General features: G+C 41.4%; 1 protein-coding gene across 1 annotated transcript in view; it reads right to left on the bottom strand.

Annotated features, from left to right (window-relative positions):
- Positions 1-4,539: 4,539 nt before the first annotated feature.
- cd164 (CD164 molecule, sialomucin) overlaps positions 4,540-19,459 on the bottom strand; it is a 33,072-nt gene continuing 18,152 nt past the window's right edge. Inside the window, exons 3-6 of the mRNA XM_060914112.1 lie at positions 9,444-9,506; positions 9,111-9,233; positions 7,598-7,642; positions 4,540-7,484 (exon numbers count right to left, since the gene is read on the bottom strand). Of these exons, the coding sequence (XP_060770095.1) occupies positions 7,330-7,484; positions 7,598-7,642; positions 9,111-9,233; positions 9,444-9,506 (386 nt within the window). The 3' untranslated portion in view covers positions 4,540-7,329. The remainder of the gene's footprint in view (positions 7,485-7,597; positions 7,643-9,110; positions 9,234-9,443; positions 9,507-19,459) is intronic.

Here is a 19,459-nt window from a genome sequence, read left to right as displayed (position 1 = left end):
CACGTTAAAGTAATGTTCAACTAAACAATGAAATAAGCTTAGCCTAATGGGGTATTCTTGGTTGATGATGAATTGTTTGCAGTATTTGCTCCCTCCCCAGACACAATGCACATAAGGACATTCTTTACAAAGAAGTGGAAAGTCAGTCAAAATTTCCCCACAGGACAGGTTTTTTTTTTTTTGTCCCAATGGAAATGTTAGTGCAGTTAGCTGGCTAGTCAATGTCAGGCGATGTATCAGCTAGCTTAATGTTAGTTATCATTTAATTCAAACCCAGTAGGCCTGCCTTACTGTAATGCCAAGAATGAGGTCAAGTCTGCTCTGATGATCTCATCTCATCTCATTATCTCTAGCCGCTTTATCCTTCTACAGGGTCGCAGGCAAGCTGGAGCCTATCCCAGCTGACTATGGGCGAAAGGCGGGGTACACCCTGGACAAGTCGCCAGGTCATCACAGGGCTGACCTGCTCTGATGATATTTATTGATTCCCTGTTGTGATTTGAAGAACTTGTTTTGTCTGGTCTTTGCCAGTTTTCTGGAAAGTAACATGGGAAATCAGTGTATGGGGAAGGAATAGTAGAAAGGAAAGCAATGGAGAGAGATGGATGTTATTCCAGGTGGATTGTGAAGGAAAGGGGGATAAAAGTTATGAAGTGGTAGAAATTGTGGTGGCACCAATGTAAGAAGGAGTTACAGTGGTGCTTGAAAGTTTGTGAACCCTTTAGAATTTTCTATATTTCTGCATAAATATGACCTAAAACATCATCAGATTTTGCCACAAGTCCTAAAAGTAGATAAAGAGAACTCAGTTAAACAAATGAGACAAAAATAATATACTTGGTCATTTATTTATTGAGGAAAATGATCCAATATTACATATCTGTGAGTGGCAAAAGTATGTGAACCTTTGCTTTCAATATCTGGTGTGACCCCCTTGTGCAGCAATAACTGCAACTAAACGTTTCCGGTAACTGTTGATCAGTCCTGCACACCGGCTTGGAGGAATTTTAGCCCATTCCTCCATACAGAACAGCTTCAACTCTGGGATGTTGGTGGGTTTACTCACATGAACTGCTCGCTTCAGGTCCTTCCACAACATTTCGATTGGATTAAGGTCAGGATTTTGACTTGGCCATTCCAAAACATTCACTTTATTCTTCTTTAACCATTCTTTGGTAGAACGACTTGTGTGCTTAGGGTCGTTGTCTTACTGCATGACCCACCTTCTCTTGAGATTCAGTTCATGGACAGATGGCCTGACATTTTCCTTTAGAATTCGCTGGTATAATTCAGAATTCATTGTTCCATCAATGATGGCAAGCTGTCCTGGCCCAGATGCAGCAAAACAGGCCCAAACCATGATACTACCACCACCATGTTTCACAGATGGGATAAGGTTCTTATGCTGGAATGCAGTGTTTTCCTTTCTCCAAACATAACACTTCTCATTTAAACCAAAAAGGTCTATTTTGGTCTCATCCATCCCAAAACATTTTTCCAATAGCCTTCTGGCTTGTCCACATGATCTTTAGCAAACTGCAGACGAGCAGCAATGTTCTTTTTGGAGAGCAGTAGCTTTCTCCTTGCAACCCTGCCATGCACACCATTGTTGTTCAGTGTTCTCCTGATGGTGGACTCAGGAACATTAACATTAGCCAATGTGAGAGAGGCCTTCAGTTGCTTAGAAGTTACCCTGGGGTCCTTTGTGACCTCGCCGACTATTACACGCCTTGCTCTTGGGATGATCTTTGTTGGTCAACCAATCCTGAGGAGGGTAACAATGGTCTTGAATTTCCTCCATTTGTATACAATCTGTCTGACTGTGGATTGGTGGAGTCCAAACTCTTTAGAGATGGTTTTGTAACCGTTTACAGCCTGATGAGCATCAACAACACTTTTTCTGAGGTCCTCAGAAATCTCCTTTGTTCGTGCCATGATACACTTCTACAAACATGTGTTGTGAAGATCAGACTTTGATAGATACCTGTTCTTTAAATAAAACAGGGTGCCCACTCACACCTGATTGTCATCCCATTGATTGAAAACACCTGACTCTAATTTCACCTTCAAATTAACTGCTAATCCTAGAGGTTCACATACTTTTGCCACTCACAGATATGTAATATTGGATCATTTTCCTCAATAAATAAATGACCAAGTATAATATTTTTGTCTCATTTGTTTAACTGGGTTCTCTTTATCTACTTTTAGGACTTGTGTGAAAATCTGATGATGTTTTAGGTCATATTTATGCGGAAATATAGAAAATTCTAAAGGGTTCACAAACTTTCAAGCACCACTGTATATCTATAAATCTATTTGTGATACTGATTTGTAAATGTTACTGTAGTACCACCAATGCATGGTTGACAAAACTGCACTTGTTCATTGTGTGACGTTATCTTTTATGTCATTGCTTGACACTCTAATTTTCTGTTATGAAGACTGCATGATGCTGTCATTTTTGTTATATCACTAAATCGGAAAAAAGTCAAATGCACCCACTAAAGTCACTGTTGGTGGTTAACAAAATTGCACCTGTTCATTGTGTGAAGTTATTTTTTGTGTGTCATTGCTTGACACAGTGATTGTGTGTGATGAAGTTTGCATGATGCCATGTCATGCCTGTTCATTGTGTGAAATTATGAATATTCTTATTTTTAAGCATACAGTTGAGTGTCACTATTGCTTGGCACAGTGGCATGTTGTGTTACATCTAAAACTAAATAAAGGAAAAACAAAAAAAGTAAAATGCACCCATAAAGTCATTGTTGGTGATAAATTGGTGATAAGCAGTGGGTTTAAAAACAGGCTGATGAATATATGGACTAGTTGAATGAGGAATTATTGTTGAGTCTCTAAAATAGTCATTGACTTTTTTAAGTGACTTTTGTAGGTAAAATTAGGTGTTTAACAACCTGTTAAAAATACACCAGAATGCAAGAAATGGCATCTAATTAATTAAAAATTTTATGGGGGAGGACCCCCCGCCAGTGTGCCCCCCCCCATTAAAAATGCTTCTGACACCCCTGAGCATACTACACCGAATAGTGACACAACTTCAGGTGAAGCCTAATCATCAAAAATACACCCACAGAGCTTAGGAATAATAAAGCCTGTACAATTTACAAGCTTTCACACCATATGTGGGCAAGTGTGAGTGAGTGATAGAAATCAGTCCTTCAAGTGAGATGTTTTGATATGTTTCCTTTCCCAATCAGTGTATGTGGGCTGAGAGGAATGGTTCCCAAACCTGTGAAATGAAGTTCTATTTGTACTCATTCAATACTGACCTCAATAACTCAAAAACAAGGAGGTCTAGAAATATATAATCAACTTGATCCAATCCAATTATAATCTTTAATCAGTGTTTTGTTGGGGGGAAAAAAACAGGACTCAAAAGCTAAATAATGTACACTATTAAATAATGAGCCAAAGAAATCAATTAAACATGCTGTTAAGAAATGTGCTTTTTGTGTATGTCAGATTATAGTGATGCATCACAATGAAGTATCATCTCATTCCAAGGCCTTTTTCTCTTCATTTTCTTTTGACATAGGTTACAAAAACTGCACTCATTTTCCAAGCATTGGAAACCATTTAAATCTTTCAGACAAACCAGTAGAAAGTGAACCGCGAGTTGGCCTAGTGGTTAGTGTCCGCCTCTCGATCAGGAGATTGCGAGTTCTACTTGTGGTCAGGTCATATTAAAGACCATCATAAAAATGGTACCTACTGCCAGCTGGCAAGGCACATTACAATACAGATACGAGTGGGGAGTCAAACTCTTGTGGTTACCAGAGGACTAGCCCCCCACTATAATCCTAATAATAGTTATAGGGGTATAAATGTAATAGACGAGAGGCCAAGGGCTATAGAAACTGAGATTGGTGCTGCCTTATGTTGGCATGGGAAGGACTTTCAAGTAGAAAGTGGGGACAGGAGTGGAAGGGTTTGGTGCAGGCACTTAGATGGCTGGAGCAGTTAAGAAAACAATGATTTGTTTCTGTGCGTTTTCCTTTGCATTTGTTCTCTTTTCTTCTTTTGGCTGCTCCCATTAAGGGTTGCTACAGCAGCTCTCTGTCCCAATTTATGATCCATATGTTTGATCTGGCCTAGGTTTTTACACCAGATACCCTCCCCCACGCAACCCTCCCCAATCTATCCGGGCTTGGGACCGGTGCCAATTATGCACTGGATTATGCAACCCTAGCGACTGGGTATTTTACCTAATCTGCATGTCTTTGAACTGTGGGGAAAGCCAGAGCACCCAGAGGAAACCCACACAGACAACATACAAACTACACCCAGAAAGACCCCAGGCAGCTGCGAGGTTTGAACCCATAACCTTCGTGCTGTGAGGTGACCATGTTAAATCACTGCACCACCCTACCACCTGCATTTATTCCCTTTTACAGAATTTAAACAAGTTAATTTCAAGTACTTTGGTGAAGCCTAGATTTGAACTTCAAAAATTAAGCTTTGGGGAAGTAGGGAAAAAGTAAAAAAAAAAAAAAAAAAACCACCACCACACAAAGCTTGTAGTACATTACCCAGCTTTTAATTAACCAAATTTTAACATCTTCAAACCTAATCAGCACTGCAAAACTAAAGAAAAATAACGCAAAAAAAAAAAAAGATTAGAGAGCTGAACACATTTTAAGGCAGACTCTGACAACATAAAGCAATAGCAGGTGCAGGAGTGTGTATTAGCTCTCACTCAAGCAAACTTTAATACATCAGGACCAAAGATCATCTGCGTTTCATATACACTCATACTAAACAGGGCTAAACAAACCCTGCTGAAAAGCTGAGAAGGAAATAAGTACTGGGATTTTATACAGACCAACACCAAGAACAATAGAGTCAGCATTCCACTCATCTCGCAGTTCTCTGCATTCAAACTTCATTGTCACCCAGGAACAAACATGCACCGTTTCCCTTAAGAATGAATGGGTTTTCAAGACGAACATCTTCATTTTTAAACCTATATCATTAAGGCACTTCGTTTTCAAGAGGTGCAACAAGAAACAAGTAATTACAGGTCAGGAAAAATAAAAATGGATTCATCTGTCATGGCTGTTTGTTTCTATGGAAAACTCAATCAACACTTCATGTTTCAAATCCAAACGCTACCTTGGCACACATGAGCTGCATCTCTGTGAACTGGACGTTTGTATGTTTAACATTTAAATGTGACTGAAAAGAAATCCGAGTGCAAAGCAAAAACTTTGGTCTAAAAGCAATCAAAATTGGCTTGAGTGGTTTTGGTAAAATGTGAGGCTTGGCTAGACATTGAAAAGAAATGCAAAATCAGAATGACAGCAATAATTAAGGCTGCAAGCAAAGGCAGAAGTGGTAAAAAAAAAAAAGATACAAGTCACAGCACACAAACCGCTTTAATAACCAACCTGACAGAATGACCAGGGATTTATTAAAACAGATGGCATTAGCAGCTAATCAGGACTGCTCAAATCTCAAACCCTTCATTTTTCAATTTAATGAACAGTATCTTAAATTCAAACAGCATTGCTTACATGCATCTCGGTAGGTCAACATTTAAAAAAAAAAAAAAAAAAAAAGGGCAACCAACAATGGCCTCCTGAATTACTCTAGATGGGAAAGTTGTGAGAAAACGTCATGTCTAAGAAATAATACTTTCTTCAAAAGAGAAAAGCAACTCCGATTGAGTTTTCATTAGAGCCTTTTTCACTCAAACACTTCAAGACTGGACCAAAAAAAAAAAAAACCCAGGATGTGAAGTGACCCTTGACCTCTGGCATGAAAATCACAGAGGAGACTAATTTAAAAAAAAAAAAAAAAAAAAAACACCACCACACTTGGCAAAAAACAAACAGCTTGCAGTGGCCACACAGTTTAGTGATGTATATATTTTTAATTACCTTAGGATTTTAACACCAGTATTTAAACCTACTTTTGTTTGATTGTTCAGGACAACTTATGACGTTTGTTCCCTTTGAGGTGAAAGGACTATAAAAGCCAATACATAGCAGGGGGAAGGAGAGAGAAGGGGGTGAGAGGGGAGACAAACAAAAACATAAGGCAGTCTCGAAAGAGTCAAGGCTTCAGAATGATTTCACTAACCTCAATGCAGAATTGAACTACTGTGAACTAACTGTTAATTAATATATTCTTTATAATACAGCAAACAGTCCTGCTGGCAGCCTTTATCAAGCTCACAGATAGCACCGTGGTGCACACACAAACACCCTGCTCCAGCAGGAAGTGGCAGACCAAAGTCTATACTCACGCATTCACATGTTTAAGGCTCAAAGAAGAGGGAAGGGAGACAAAAAGCACAGCAACTCAAACCAACCAACCACAGTCTCCAACCCTCTTGGCGGGGTGGGGCCACCCCACCCCCTTCGGGTTTACAATACGCCTTGCTACTTCAATATTTTTTGTAATGGATTCGACGAGTGGTTTTATATTCACTAACCCTGGCAACGGTCATTAAATCAAAGAACTGAACTAGTTATTAGGATTTATTGCAAATAAAACTGCATGCTTTGTTGCTTGGTTGAAAAGGAAGTGTGACAAAAGAACAATGACGACAAATTAAAAAAAAAAAAAAAACTCCCGAAATATAGATTTTTTTTTCAGCAAAGCTTCAAGCAAGAAATAAAATTACAACCCAAAAAAAAAAAAAAAAAAAAAGATGCATCTATGGCTTCAGAGAGGCTGAAATTATGAAAATGGAGGACCACACATGTATTTGCCCTCCTTTCTCATGATGGCAAGCCTGCACGAACAAGATATGCAGAAAAACAAAAAACCAGTATGACAAACACGTAAGGGTCAAAACAACCCTGCTCAGATCACACTAAATGGAAGGAAGCGGGCACTGGTGATGTTTAATCTCCACCTCAGAAAGCAGTGGCATTGAAATTCTGCTTCAACAAGAACAAAATTGCAACATCAACATAATACGCAGCTGAGAGCAGTGGAGCAACTTATTTTTAACTGAACCGTTGGGAGGGAATACATAATTAAGCAACATTCAAAATAGACTGAAACTCTGAATAACACCAACAAGGGAACGGGATAAGTGATAATGCCACTGTTTCAGGGGGACCATTTATAGCGTGTAGGTGTATTTACTCTAAACCTCACTTTGTTTAAATGTAAAGCTCAAACCACAGGCATCAATTAATCATGTGGCACCAGGGATGGAGGAAGATCGAAGAGTGTGGATGTTTGCATGTACGCGCGCATGTGGGGGGTTGTATGTATTGATGTGCAATGTGGTGCCTCGAAACGGTGCCATATTTTAATTTAATTTATTTTTATTATTATTTATTTTATTTTTTACAGAGTGTGGTAGTTGCGGTCCTTGGACTTGCAAAACTTGTAGAGGAAGAAGATGACAGCTTGAAGACCAAGCACAAGGACAATCCCGCCGATGAAGCTGGCAGCATCGAACGTAGATTTCTTCTGAGGAGAGGGTGCTGTTGTGGTGGCATCTGCACCACAAAAAATAAAAAGACATATTTTATTAAGTCTTGTACCAGCTGTTCATCAAGGAAATAAGAAATGCTGTTTGCTAGCAATTCATAAGGGAGGCAGGAGAGCTTACTTGATGTGGTGGTACTTTGAGTGGTAGTAGGCGTGGTTGATCCAGCTAAAATACAAAATTTGAATTGCAGTTGAGACCAAATATATACATGAACCTAACTGATTAGAGAGATTTATTTCAGCTTTACTTCCCTAGATCAGCATTCCAGTTGGTCAAAAACTTACATACATGAAGATGTGTGTCTTTAAAAAGTCTGGAAGATTTCAGAAACTGACTGGCCAATTGTCATAACTGCGAGTTCATTGGAAGGGTGCCCATGTCTTTTTTTTTTTTTTTTTATATTTAAAAAAAAAAAATAAAACACATGAAAATCTAAGCAGATTGTGGACTTGTACAAACTCATTAGAATCAATTTCCAAACAACTAAAAGCATCATGAGTATCTGGACAAACAGTTGTATACGAATATAAAAATCTTGACCACACAGACTTCAAGAAAGACGCACAAATGAACATCCAAGGATGAGCAAACTTTGGTCCCAAAGGTTCAACTTAACTCGAAGACAACAAAGGTAACTGAAGGAACCGCAAGTTGGCCGAGTGGTGAGCGTGCCTGCCTCTTGATCGGGAGTTCTACTGACGGTCGGGTCATACCAAAAACCATCATAAAAATGGTACCTACTGCTGTCTGGCAAGGCACGCTGCAATACAGATGCAAGTGGGGAGTCAAACTCTCACGGTTACCAGAGGACTAGCCCCCCACTGTAACCCTAGCTATGTAATAGGCGAGAGGCCGAGGGTTACGGAAATGGAGATCGGCGCTGCCCTATGCGCCGCATGGTGTGGGAAGGACTCTGACCTGTGAAGGAGCTCGAGATCAAAGTATGTACATTCACCATGAAAGAATACATTTCATTTCCATGGCCTAGAAGGAAATTACTAGAAGACCAGCACAAAAAGCCAAAAGCATGAAAACAAGAATTAACAGTTTGGTGTGAGGCTTTAAAACCAAATAATACCACAACTGTGAAGCATGGGGGTGGCAGCATAATGCTGTAGGGTATTTTGCTGGAAAAGGCACTGGTGCACTTCAGATCATTGTAGAGAAGGAGGATTATCTAGAAATACTGACTGAAGCCATTAGACAAATTTAAAACTTGGTCACAAGCGGAGCTTCTAGCACAAAGACGATCTTCAAGTAAGCCTCCAAAGTTGGAACAAAAGCAATTACAGACAGAGTGAAAACAGATTGGCCTTGACCCAAACCCGTAGAAAATTTGTAGACTGAATTGAAAAAGAAAGCATTGGGCAATGCCACTTTGTGAACTTTAAACCCACAATTTGTTAATTGTAAGAGCAACGGAAAACTTTATATTTAAGGTATATAAAAGTTTGCCATTGCTCTCCGTGTTGACATGGTGGAGTGCAGGCTACCCCAAAAAATTTAAATAAATAAATCCGACAACTGTGTCAAGTGTACGCGCACATGAGCTTTTACCCAAACCACAGCATCCACTGTTTGTGTTAAACTGTGTGAGGGCTGTACTGTTGCATCCAAGTGTGAAAAACATTACATGTGCTATTAGAAGCAGGGGTGGGTGTTGAGGTGTTGGCAGTGGTGTGAGTAGTCAATGTAGTGGCGTTGGCAGTCGTCGTAGTGACGTTGGCAGGTGGTTCAGGGGTCGTTTGTCCAGCAGCTGAAAAAAGGAGATAAGTAAAAGTACTTGTTCTGTCCAGAGCCAATACCTGGACCATAAAACTGACTATAAGCCTGAAATAAATTCAACTGCTTGGCAAGATAACAAGCAACTGTATTTCTCTGTCCCTTTGAAAACTGATGGTTATTGGTCTAGAGACACAAAATATAATTATTGCTTAAAAATAATTCTGGATAAAGAGGAACTCACATGAGCAGTTGGTCTTGTTGCAGTTCGTTACAGGAGCATTGATGTGATAACAAGACACGTTGTCTAAAAAACAAAAAGAGACCATCAATAGTTACTTCTCATTTAGACTAATTCACAGATTTAAAAATAAATAAAATACAAATATTGGACAATACCAAGATTGAAAGTTGGTGCACGCGCGCACAATTTTTTATATATATATATATATATATATATATATATATATATATATATATATATATATATATATATATATATTAAAAAAACGCACATATATAAAAATAAAAGATATGAATCATAGCAGATAAGAGGGGTAGGTGCATGACTCAATACATGAGCGAGGCCCAGAAAGGAACTGGTAAGGACACCAGAGGAACAAAACATCAGCTACTGGTAGACAGTGCAGTTGGTTGAGACTGCAGAACCAGACATACCAATCTGTGCACTGCCCAGATTGACTACAACAAAGCCTATGACTCAATACCCCATGTATGGATCCTGGAATACTTGAAACTGGACAATCAACAGGATTCTCAGAACCTTCATCAAAGAACTCAATGAGGCTGTGGAAAACCACCCTAGAGGCTAACTTCAAGCCAATAACACAGGTCACCAAGTGCAACATATACCAAGGAGATGCCCTGTCCTCACTGCTGAACCCCCTCAGTCAGATTACCACCAGGAACAGCTATAGATACAGACTACGAAATAGAGCAACTATCAGCCACCTCCTCTACATGGACGACATAAAAGTTGTATGCCAGGTCTGAGCAAGACATCAACTCACTGATCCACACCACCAGGATCTACAGCAACGACACTGGAATGTCATTTGGACCAAGTGTGCCCGGATGATAAGGAGAGAGAAGGTAGTCAGAACTAAGGGGGTGGTGCTACCAGATGGCAGAATAGGAGACATGGAAGAGAGCTACAAGTACCTTGGAATCCTGCAAGCAAATGGCAACCATGAAGAGGCTGCAAGGAAAGCAGCAACAGCCAAATACCTACAGAGGGTAAGGCAATTCCTGCGAAGTCAGTTGAATGGGAAGAACAAGGTCCAGGCCATCAACACCTACACCCTGCCAGTCATCAGATATTCTGCTGACATAATAAGCTGGCCAAAGGAGGACATAGAGGCCACCGACATCAGGACAAGAAAACTCCCGACAATGCACGGAGGGTTTCACCCCAAGTCCAGGATCCTAAGGCTGTACATTAAGAGGAATGAAGGAGGCCAAGGACTAGTGAGCATCAGACTCACTAACAAGGATGAAACAAAGATCCATGAGTACATCCCCATCCCCCCTGGGGAGATCCAAAGCTCACATGGGAGAAGCTCTTCACAGGACAGCCATATCCCAAGAGTGGCAAAAAGTGTGTGTTTTTTTTTTTTTTTTTGGGGGGGGGGGGGGGGGGGGGGGATTACGTATTTAAAAAAAAAAAAAGGGGGGCCGTACTTTCTGAAAGCCACGTTGAAAATGCCACAGTTGTGGAAAAGGGTTCTCTGTTCTGACAGAGGCCAAACATTCTTGCTTTGGAAGAATGCAGACACCCAATACCTAAACACCATTCACACACTGAAGCATGGTGATGGTAGCATCATGTCTTGGGGATTGTTTTGGATCAGCAAGGATGAGGTCAGGTTTAAAGACAAGACAGATAAAAGCTGAATACAGGACAATCCTAGAAGAAAACCTGAGTTCTGGGTGGAGGTCCACATTCTAACCCCCAGCACAATGCCAAAGCTACACCAGGATGGTCAAAATCAAGAATGTTAGAATGGCCTGGTTAAAGCCCAGATCTCAAACTGACAGTCTGTGGTTGGAAAAATAGGAAAGTCTGGAAAATTGCTGCTAACCAAAAATGTCAAATACTTGTGCAATTTTTCCAAAAAAGAACAGACTGAAATATTAGGATCCTGACACAAAGCTGATTCAGACCTCTTCCCCAGACACATCAGCGCCTGACCTCACTACTGCTCTTGTAACTGAATAAACAAAATTCCCCACAGCCATGCCCCAAAATTTAGTCAAAAGTCTTCACAGAAGAGTAGAGCTTATGACGACAGCACAATGGGGATCAATGCCCATGGTTTTGGAATGGGCACATATTGGTCAGGCATCCAACATTTTTGGCTGCATACCTTCAAAGACCTGCAGCTCTAATTGCATCCCAAGGTTGTTTGACCAAGAGGGGCTGACAACTTGTAGCTAATGCCCAGGGCTTGCATAAGTGTAAAAGCAAGGTATGTCGTGCATCTTATGAATGCTGGTACAAACATTTTAGACTGTGTCAAGTTTTTGTAGCGCGCTTTAAACATTGTTGCAAAGTAGCTTTACATGAATTTAAGACTCTAAAGGAGATTTGCAGAACCTTTATTTTAAAATACATCTCAGTGGACAGTATCTCCATCCTTGACTTTTGTATGCTGCATAAATGGGAATAAAAATGTTTTTTTTTTTTGAGAGTTAAAATCGACTGCAAAAGTTGGCATTCGAGCTGCCCCACTTAGCCAGCCAGCCCTGAGTGTGTGACGTCACAGCAGGAACCGGTTTTAAGGCCGAGGCCTTTTACAGCTATAGGCCAAAGTCATATAAATACAAGTTTATGGTGAAAATAAAGAAATACCGTTACCAACTTGCTCAACTAAGACTGATTTGACTTCACCGATTGTGGGTTGACTCATTAAAGCAGGATAGGTGTTAGAACTTATGCAACGTACATGCACATGCATTTTTCACTGATAAAACGTAAAAGGCTAATTAAATTAAAATCAGAAGAACTAAGGCCAATCACCTTCTGAAGCAAATTAAATAATCTTATACTGGTAACTTAAAACACACAATACAACTTACATATATTAATCTAAATGCAGGTAAATGAGTGTTTTTGTTTTGTATCCAAATGAGAGCTGCATCTTACCCATCTGTGTTCTCACTTCTTGAAGGGCAACCTTGTGGCTGATTGTTTCAAAAACAATCTGACTTTCAGTCGTTTGGTCAGTTCTACATTCATTCGCTTCTTCCACATAAGGGTGAGCTATTGCTGCTGAGACAAGCATATCCAGCGGAGAAATCAGACGGCTGCTCCACTCATTCTCCACACTGGAGTACTCCATTACTGCTCGGCTCAGGCAATTACTAAAACACGGGACACCACCAGTTTTAGCGACAACCATGGGGAGGTAACTGCCCGAGCGAGGTCACATTCCGTCCCGGGTTTTAGCAACAACCCTTGGCTCACACTCTGGGAGAACTGGTGCAACTGAACTTACTTTCCATTTTCTTGTAGTTTTAATTTTCCTTTAATTGTAGATACTGCATCCTCTTTCAATACAGGCTTATAGCCAACATCTCAACAGATCAGAGGTTTCATATGAGTCCTTAGTAAAACTTGCAAGGCAGAGGAGAGACCACTGCATAGGCACCTTACATGCCCATGAATTTCTCACAAAACACACCCAAATCTTTGCAGTTTGAACATTCTTGGGCCATGAATGCAACATAAATCCACCTTCTGCCATGTTTTTGGCAGATGCAGCAACACATCATGGCATGGTGATAAATTAGCTCAAAATGGAGGATCGGAGTTGCAGTCAGGTCCATGTTTTAGTATAGCGCAAAACGGTGATGAGACCGATAAGACTTCCTGCTGTGACGTCACGGATCTCAAGGTCATTCAGTCAGACTGCTACCTATATGCATCACTTTAAAAAGGTCATAGGCAACAGTTTTCAATTTGTGTCACCTCACCAAATCCAGGGACACATGTTGGCCGAAACGAATCCGAGATAATTGCAAAAGAACGAAATTTGTGATTTTCGTTTTTTCCATAATGTGCAAGTTGAGATCTTGAAGAATGCAATCAGTATTTCAGATAGATTGTTTTGTTGGAAAAGCATACATTTTTTGTTGCAAATTGTCTCGTTTGTCTCAGGACTGTAGCCTGCTGGGGGGTCTGGGTAAATTACCATATGGGCCATTCACGTGATGATTTAAGTCTTTTTTTTTTTTCGCCAATCAGCTGTATGATACGAGCTGAGCTCGTGGCTACTTAAGCTGCATACAGGCATGTAATTTCACTATGGAATGAGCAAGCTAAACAGAGTGCAGAGGAGCTGAAACACCGCGAAGCAAACAGATGCACGGTAGTTACATCGGAGATGACCATGTCTAGCAATAAAACCGCAACCAAAAGGAAGGTGTTCTAGGACTACATATTCCATCGGAGGCATTGATGTGTGCAAGGCGACGTTTCTCTTTCTGATGGGGTAAGTTTATTAATCTAAGGTTGTGTGGTTATTTTTGCATGTAACGGAGAGTGTTGTGGTTTGGTTACATAAAACTAGCATTGTGTTATCATCGTGCTATCTTTCTTACGGTGCGAGTAATTTTTCAACCACAAAACGTTAAAGTATACTTTAGGACTTATTTTTGTACTTCATAATTGTTTTCGGCATACTTTGCATGGAAGGAAAATTGACGTGGTGATCTTTGTTTACATGAAAGTAGCATCGTGCTAGCTAGTAGAGGGTAGGGCTTTCCTTAATGTCATGCAAATGAGCACCATTATGAGCCCGCCCTACACCCAGAGTAGCGGAGATGGAAAACTTTGAGGGCGATTTTCTCCCTTTCCTGTTTTAAGAGGTATGCAGTTTCAAAAGGCCACACATTCGTCAAATATTATCAGATCTCCACATGGAAGGCATCATTGGAAAGCTTAGAAACTGTACTTTCTGAACCTGTCAATAACTCAAAATGCCCCCGGGCTGACGTGTCCCTGGATTTCGTTATGTGACACATTTATGCACATTTGAATCTTTATGTTAAAAAATCCTCTGTAAATTTTCTTCTGGTCCCAAGAAGTATTGTTAAGTAATAATTAAATCAAGTTAGTGCGGATCGCGGCGAATTTCTATTCAGCAATTTTCATGACCACTCTGTGCATGACATCATTTAAGACAAACTGCTTGAGTTGAGTCCACTTCCGTTTACTTGCATTGCTGTTTGGCTTGAGTGCAGACATGCGTTCAGGAATTTCCAAAGAAAAACCATACCTTATTGCTATGCAGTGAACTGTAACAGGACCGGTTCAGGAAGAAGTTTTTACCTTTTTCCGAGAGAGGAGAAGAGGCGGAGCGAGAGGGTTGGCTTTTTCCAAAAAAGGAGACAAGGCGGAGAGTGTATTGTGCGCGTGAAGCCAGAGGGTTGGCTTTTTCTGGAAGAGGAGACGAGGCGGAGAGAGTGGATTGTGCGCGTGAAGCCAGAGGGTTGGCTTTTTCTGGAAGAGGAGACGAGGCGGAGAGTGGATTGTGCGCGTGAAGCCAGAGGGTTGGCTTTTTCCGGAAGAGAAGAGGCAGAGCAATTGGGTTGGCTTTTTCTGAAAGAGGAGACTAGGCGGAGAGAGTGGATTGTGCACATGAAGCCAGAGGATTGGCTTTTTCTGGAAGAGGAGACGAGGCGGAGAGAGTGGATTGTGCGCGTGAAGCCAGAGGGTTGGCTTTTTCTGGAAGAGGAGACGAGGCGGAGAGAGTGGATTGTGCGCGTGAAGCCAGAGGGTTGGCTTTTTCTGGAAGAGAAGAGGCAGAGCAAGTGGGTTGGCTTTTTCTGAAAGAGGAGACTAGGCGGAGAGAGTGGATTGTGCACAGAAAGCCAGAGGGTTGGCTTTTTCTGGAAGAGGAGACGAGGTGGAGAGTGGATTGTGTGTGTGAAACAAAATCAAGCAGTCAAAGAAAAAAAATGGACCAGCAACACTCAAGCAAAAAGGAGAAGATTGGAGGTAAACATTTTTACTTTTGCTTGCAATTAATAAGTCAAGAATCCTGAGGGATCCTGTACAATCACTGTGGAAATGAGACAAAGGGATATTTCCTCACTTAGAGTAGGCTATAAAATAGTATAATACCACAGATGGCAGGCTAACATGGCCTACCGGTGCACTGTCAAGTAATCGTTACCTATATCCACTAGGGAGGGCGGTTTAATTATTCTTCAAAAGGGCTCTTATTTAGTATTATGACGAAAGAATGAATTTATCATAACTACCAGGATAAATCATTTGGGTGCAAGTCTTGTTGAGGTCCGGCATCACCGTGATCAGAGTTGGCAGAGTCGCTGTCCGATTCCAAGGCTGCATGGTCAAACCAGTGAGCCACATGCACAGATTGCGTCGCAATGGCCATAGGTTCATACATATAGGGTTTCACCTCTCGATATTTAATTTGGAGAGGTCCTACTTCAAAATTGCTATCAGACATTTTACACAGTCTCTCACGACCAAAGTCCGTACACGTGTGCTCAGTTCACAGGTAAACACAGAACTGCTCCCGGTCTGTTTGCCTTGAATGACAATCACGATGACTGTCCCCTGGCGGTGAAAGTGCGCATAAGTGAGATGTAAACAAACCTTCAGAAATTGGGCAAAAACGGTATATTTTCTGTTTTATTCAATTTTAGGGTGCAAATTAGGACACTAGGAAGATTGAATTAGTTTTTTTGGGTCATTCTTCTAGACAGTAAAGTTGATATTCTACGTTTCACCTCCGACCATTGCCTAGGACCTTTAATCGTAAAAGTTACTATTAGATATATTGTTAACGCTTAAAACTATTCCTATGCCATTCTTGAGGTTTCAGGCATTTATAAATAAAATGTAAGGCCACGGTTCTGCATACGTGCTTTAACAGTGCTTACGGAGACATGGCTAACCAGCGTTACCATGGATATGCATGCCACGCTGGACAGGTTCCAGCTGGTGAAAGCTGACAGGACGACAGAGAGCAGTAAGAGGAAAGGAGGAGGGCTGGCAGTGTTTATTAATAATAGTTGGTGTAACTCTGGGCATATCACTATTAGAGAGAGGCACTGCTGTCCAGGCATTTAACTGTTAGCAGTTAGCATGAGGCCATTTTACCTGCCTTGGGAATTTTCACATGCTGTTGTAGTAGCTGTGTATGTGCCCCCCTCCACTCTGCAGCGAGCAGGCTGCAGACTTCAAGCCCTCTTACTGATCCCTGGAGACTTCAACCATGTCTCCCTGTCCTCCACTCTGTCCACCTTCACCCAGTACATCACATGCAGCACCAGAGACAATAAGACTCTTGACCTGCTATATGCAAACAAGGAGGCATGTTTGTCTGTCGGAAACGATGAGGACCATCTAGTCATCCTTGGGTTGGGGTTGGACTCCGTGGGTACGAAGATAGCTGATCAGCCCAATTCATGCCTGGAAGGTTCTCTGGCAGTGTGGACAGGGAATGGTGGCTGCTATTGGGGATCTGTTCACACCATTTTTCCTCACCTGCTGCTGCTGTCCTGTTGGCTTCGTAGATTTGTGCACCCTTGTGAACAGACGCTCACCACTTCCCTCTGTCTCATGCAGTTTGTTCCCAAGTGGCAATGCTGACATCAAAGGCCTTCAATGAGGCTTTCAGTGTGTCTTTGTACAACCCCGATTCCAAAAATGTTGGGACAAAGTACAAATTGTAAATAAAAATGGAATGCAATGATATGGAATTTTGAAACTTCCACATTTTATTCAGAATAGAACATAGAGGACATATCAAATGTTTAAACTGAGAAAATGTATCATTTAAAGAGAAAAATTAGGTGATTTGAAATTTCATGACAACACCACATGTCAAAAAAGTTGGGACAAGGCCATGTTTACCACTGTGAGACATCCCCTTTTCTCTTTACAACAGTCTGTAAACGTCTGGGGACTGAGGAGACAAGTTGCTCAAGTTTAGGGATAGGAATGTTAACCCATTCTTGTCTAATGTAGGATTCTAGTTGCTCAACTGTCTTAGGTCTTTATCGTATCTTCCGTTTTATGACTCGCCAAATGTTTATGGGTGAAAGATCTGGGGCCTCATTTATAAAACTTTGCGCAGGATTTACGCCAGAAGATGGCGTGCGCACAAAACTCAATGTGCGTGCGCACAGAAATATTCTGATTTATAAAACCATGCGCACGCACGTTCCACGCCAATTACCCTTTATAAATCACAATCCACTCTAAGTTTGCGGCACCTATGCGTACCTCAAGACACACCCACAATTCCCTATAAATATTCAGCGAAACGCCCTTAATGAATATTGATATCTGTGGACAACATGCCCAAAACAGAAGGAAAGACAAAAGAAGTGCAACTTCACCGACTGTGAAGTTGAAGTGCTAGTAGATGAAGTGGAGCAGCGTCGAGCTGTTTTGTTTGGAGGCCATAATACGGGAGTTACAAATGCGAAAAAAACGTGCGAATGGCAGCATGTGGCCGATGCGGTCAATTCTGTAGCTTCACAAGGCCATACTATGGCAGAGGTTTAAAAAAAAAAAAAAGTACGACAAAGGGGGACGCCAAGAGGAGGATCGCGGCACACCGCCAAAGCATCCGTGCAATGGGCGGGGGGAAGGGGGAGCCGGAGCTCACCCCACTGGATCAAAAACTGGCTGGCATTATAGGGGAAACCCTCCTGAGTGGAGTTGTGCGTGAGGAGGAGGGTGACACCGATGCTGGGCCACATGAACCAGCCGAGGACTCGGGTATGTAATTTTTTTTTTTTTTGGTTGTGTATCAAGGAACCACCTCACATTGCACGTGTGCCCCCTTGTTTGAAATGGGTGTGAAATTAATTGAAATGAGTCTTCATCCAGAAAAATAATTTTATTAAAAAAAAAATTCCCTCGCAGCGGGTCGGCTGCAGCAGCGGGTCGGCTGCAGCAGCGGGTCGGCTGCAGCAGCGGGTCGGCTGCAGCAGCGGGTCGGCTGCAGCAGCGGAGGTCCCAAGGACGTCCACGGCCTCCGATGCATGTGCATCCATGCCGAAACCAGCCACCAGCACCCGTGTCCTAATGGATGCAGTGCTGCAGGTGCAGCGGGAACATGTGGATGCCGTCCGCGAGGTCACCCGGAGTTAAAAGAAACGAGTTGTCTGCATTAAATGCCAGCATTAAAGAATTTCTTAAAAAGTAATCATTTGTTTCCATACCTAATTATTTACAAGTGGCGCATCACCTCCTCGCGCTGGCGCACAGCTCCTGCGTTTGGGTGGAATGCCTGGGGATAGGGATCGGGGTCGAGATCAAGGTTGACCTCTTCAGCTTGCAAAGACACGTTTTGTAGCTGAGCAATTCCAGCGTTATGGACGTGACACTTGAACTCAACATGGCAACAAATGACCCAGTGCATGTTTTATTGTCCCCCAGTATTTAAACAGGTGTTGCATATTTTAAGGCTGTACCATACTGGAGAAGTGATAGAACAAGAACAATTCCCATAGTACATCTCGGGCATGCCAGAAAATGGCAATAAAAGATGCGTTATGGATGTGACAGAAAAAGTATCACTTTTCTTGGGTGACTGTACATTTTTATCAAACTCTGTGAAATTGTAAACCTAATGTCAAAATGGAGATATCCATTTGATAGAGGGGTCCAAGGTGAATATTAAAAAAATCTTTGTTTAAAATATTTTGTATTTCATGCAGAGTTTCGGAAGGAAAAGTCAGCGTTATGGATGTGACGAAATTCCGTTATGGATGTGACGCGTCTGAAATAGACATGGCATATGTTTAGAAAATCAGCAATTTAACCACCATAACCCTTTGAAAAACTCTCTAAATATCAGCTAAAACTATCAAAGTTCTTAAATAATATTTAGGATGGCTATTGTTTTGCTGTTTTGTGGATTTTAGCACACATTTCTGTGGCTTGTGCCAATAATATAGAATTGTACATGATCAAAGTTTATTTTAGCTTGGGTTTTACATAATAAGAAAGAAAGACTGACATATTAAGGCGAAGGGAACAATTCTTGTGACAAATTGGTTCAACTTATTCACATCTGTAAAATACAGGCCTAGGTGATATCTCTGGGAGTGGTATTGATGTATTACATGTTGCTTTATTTTTGCATGGTGAGGTTGACATTTACATGGAATTGCCCAGCTGTGACACATTGTGCAGCACAGCACAGGCCCTAACAAGCCTATAGACCTTTTCGGGTCTGTAGCATAGCG

This window comes from Neoarius graeffei, chromosome 2 (assembly GCF_027579695.1).
Source record: "Neoarius graeffei isolate fNeoGra1 chromosome 2, fNeoGra1.pri, whole genome shotgun sequence".
Lineage (NCBI taxonomy): Eukaryota > Metazoa > Chordata > Actinopteri > Siluriformes > Ariidae > Neoarius > Neoarius graeffei.
This window is presented reverse-complemented; position numbering and strand designations above follow the sequence as displayed.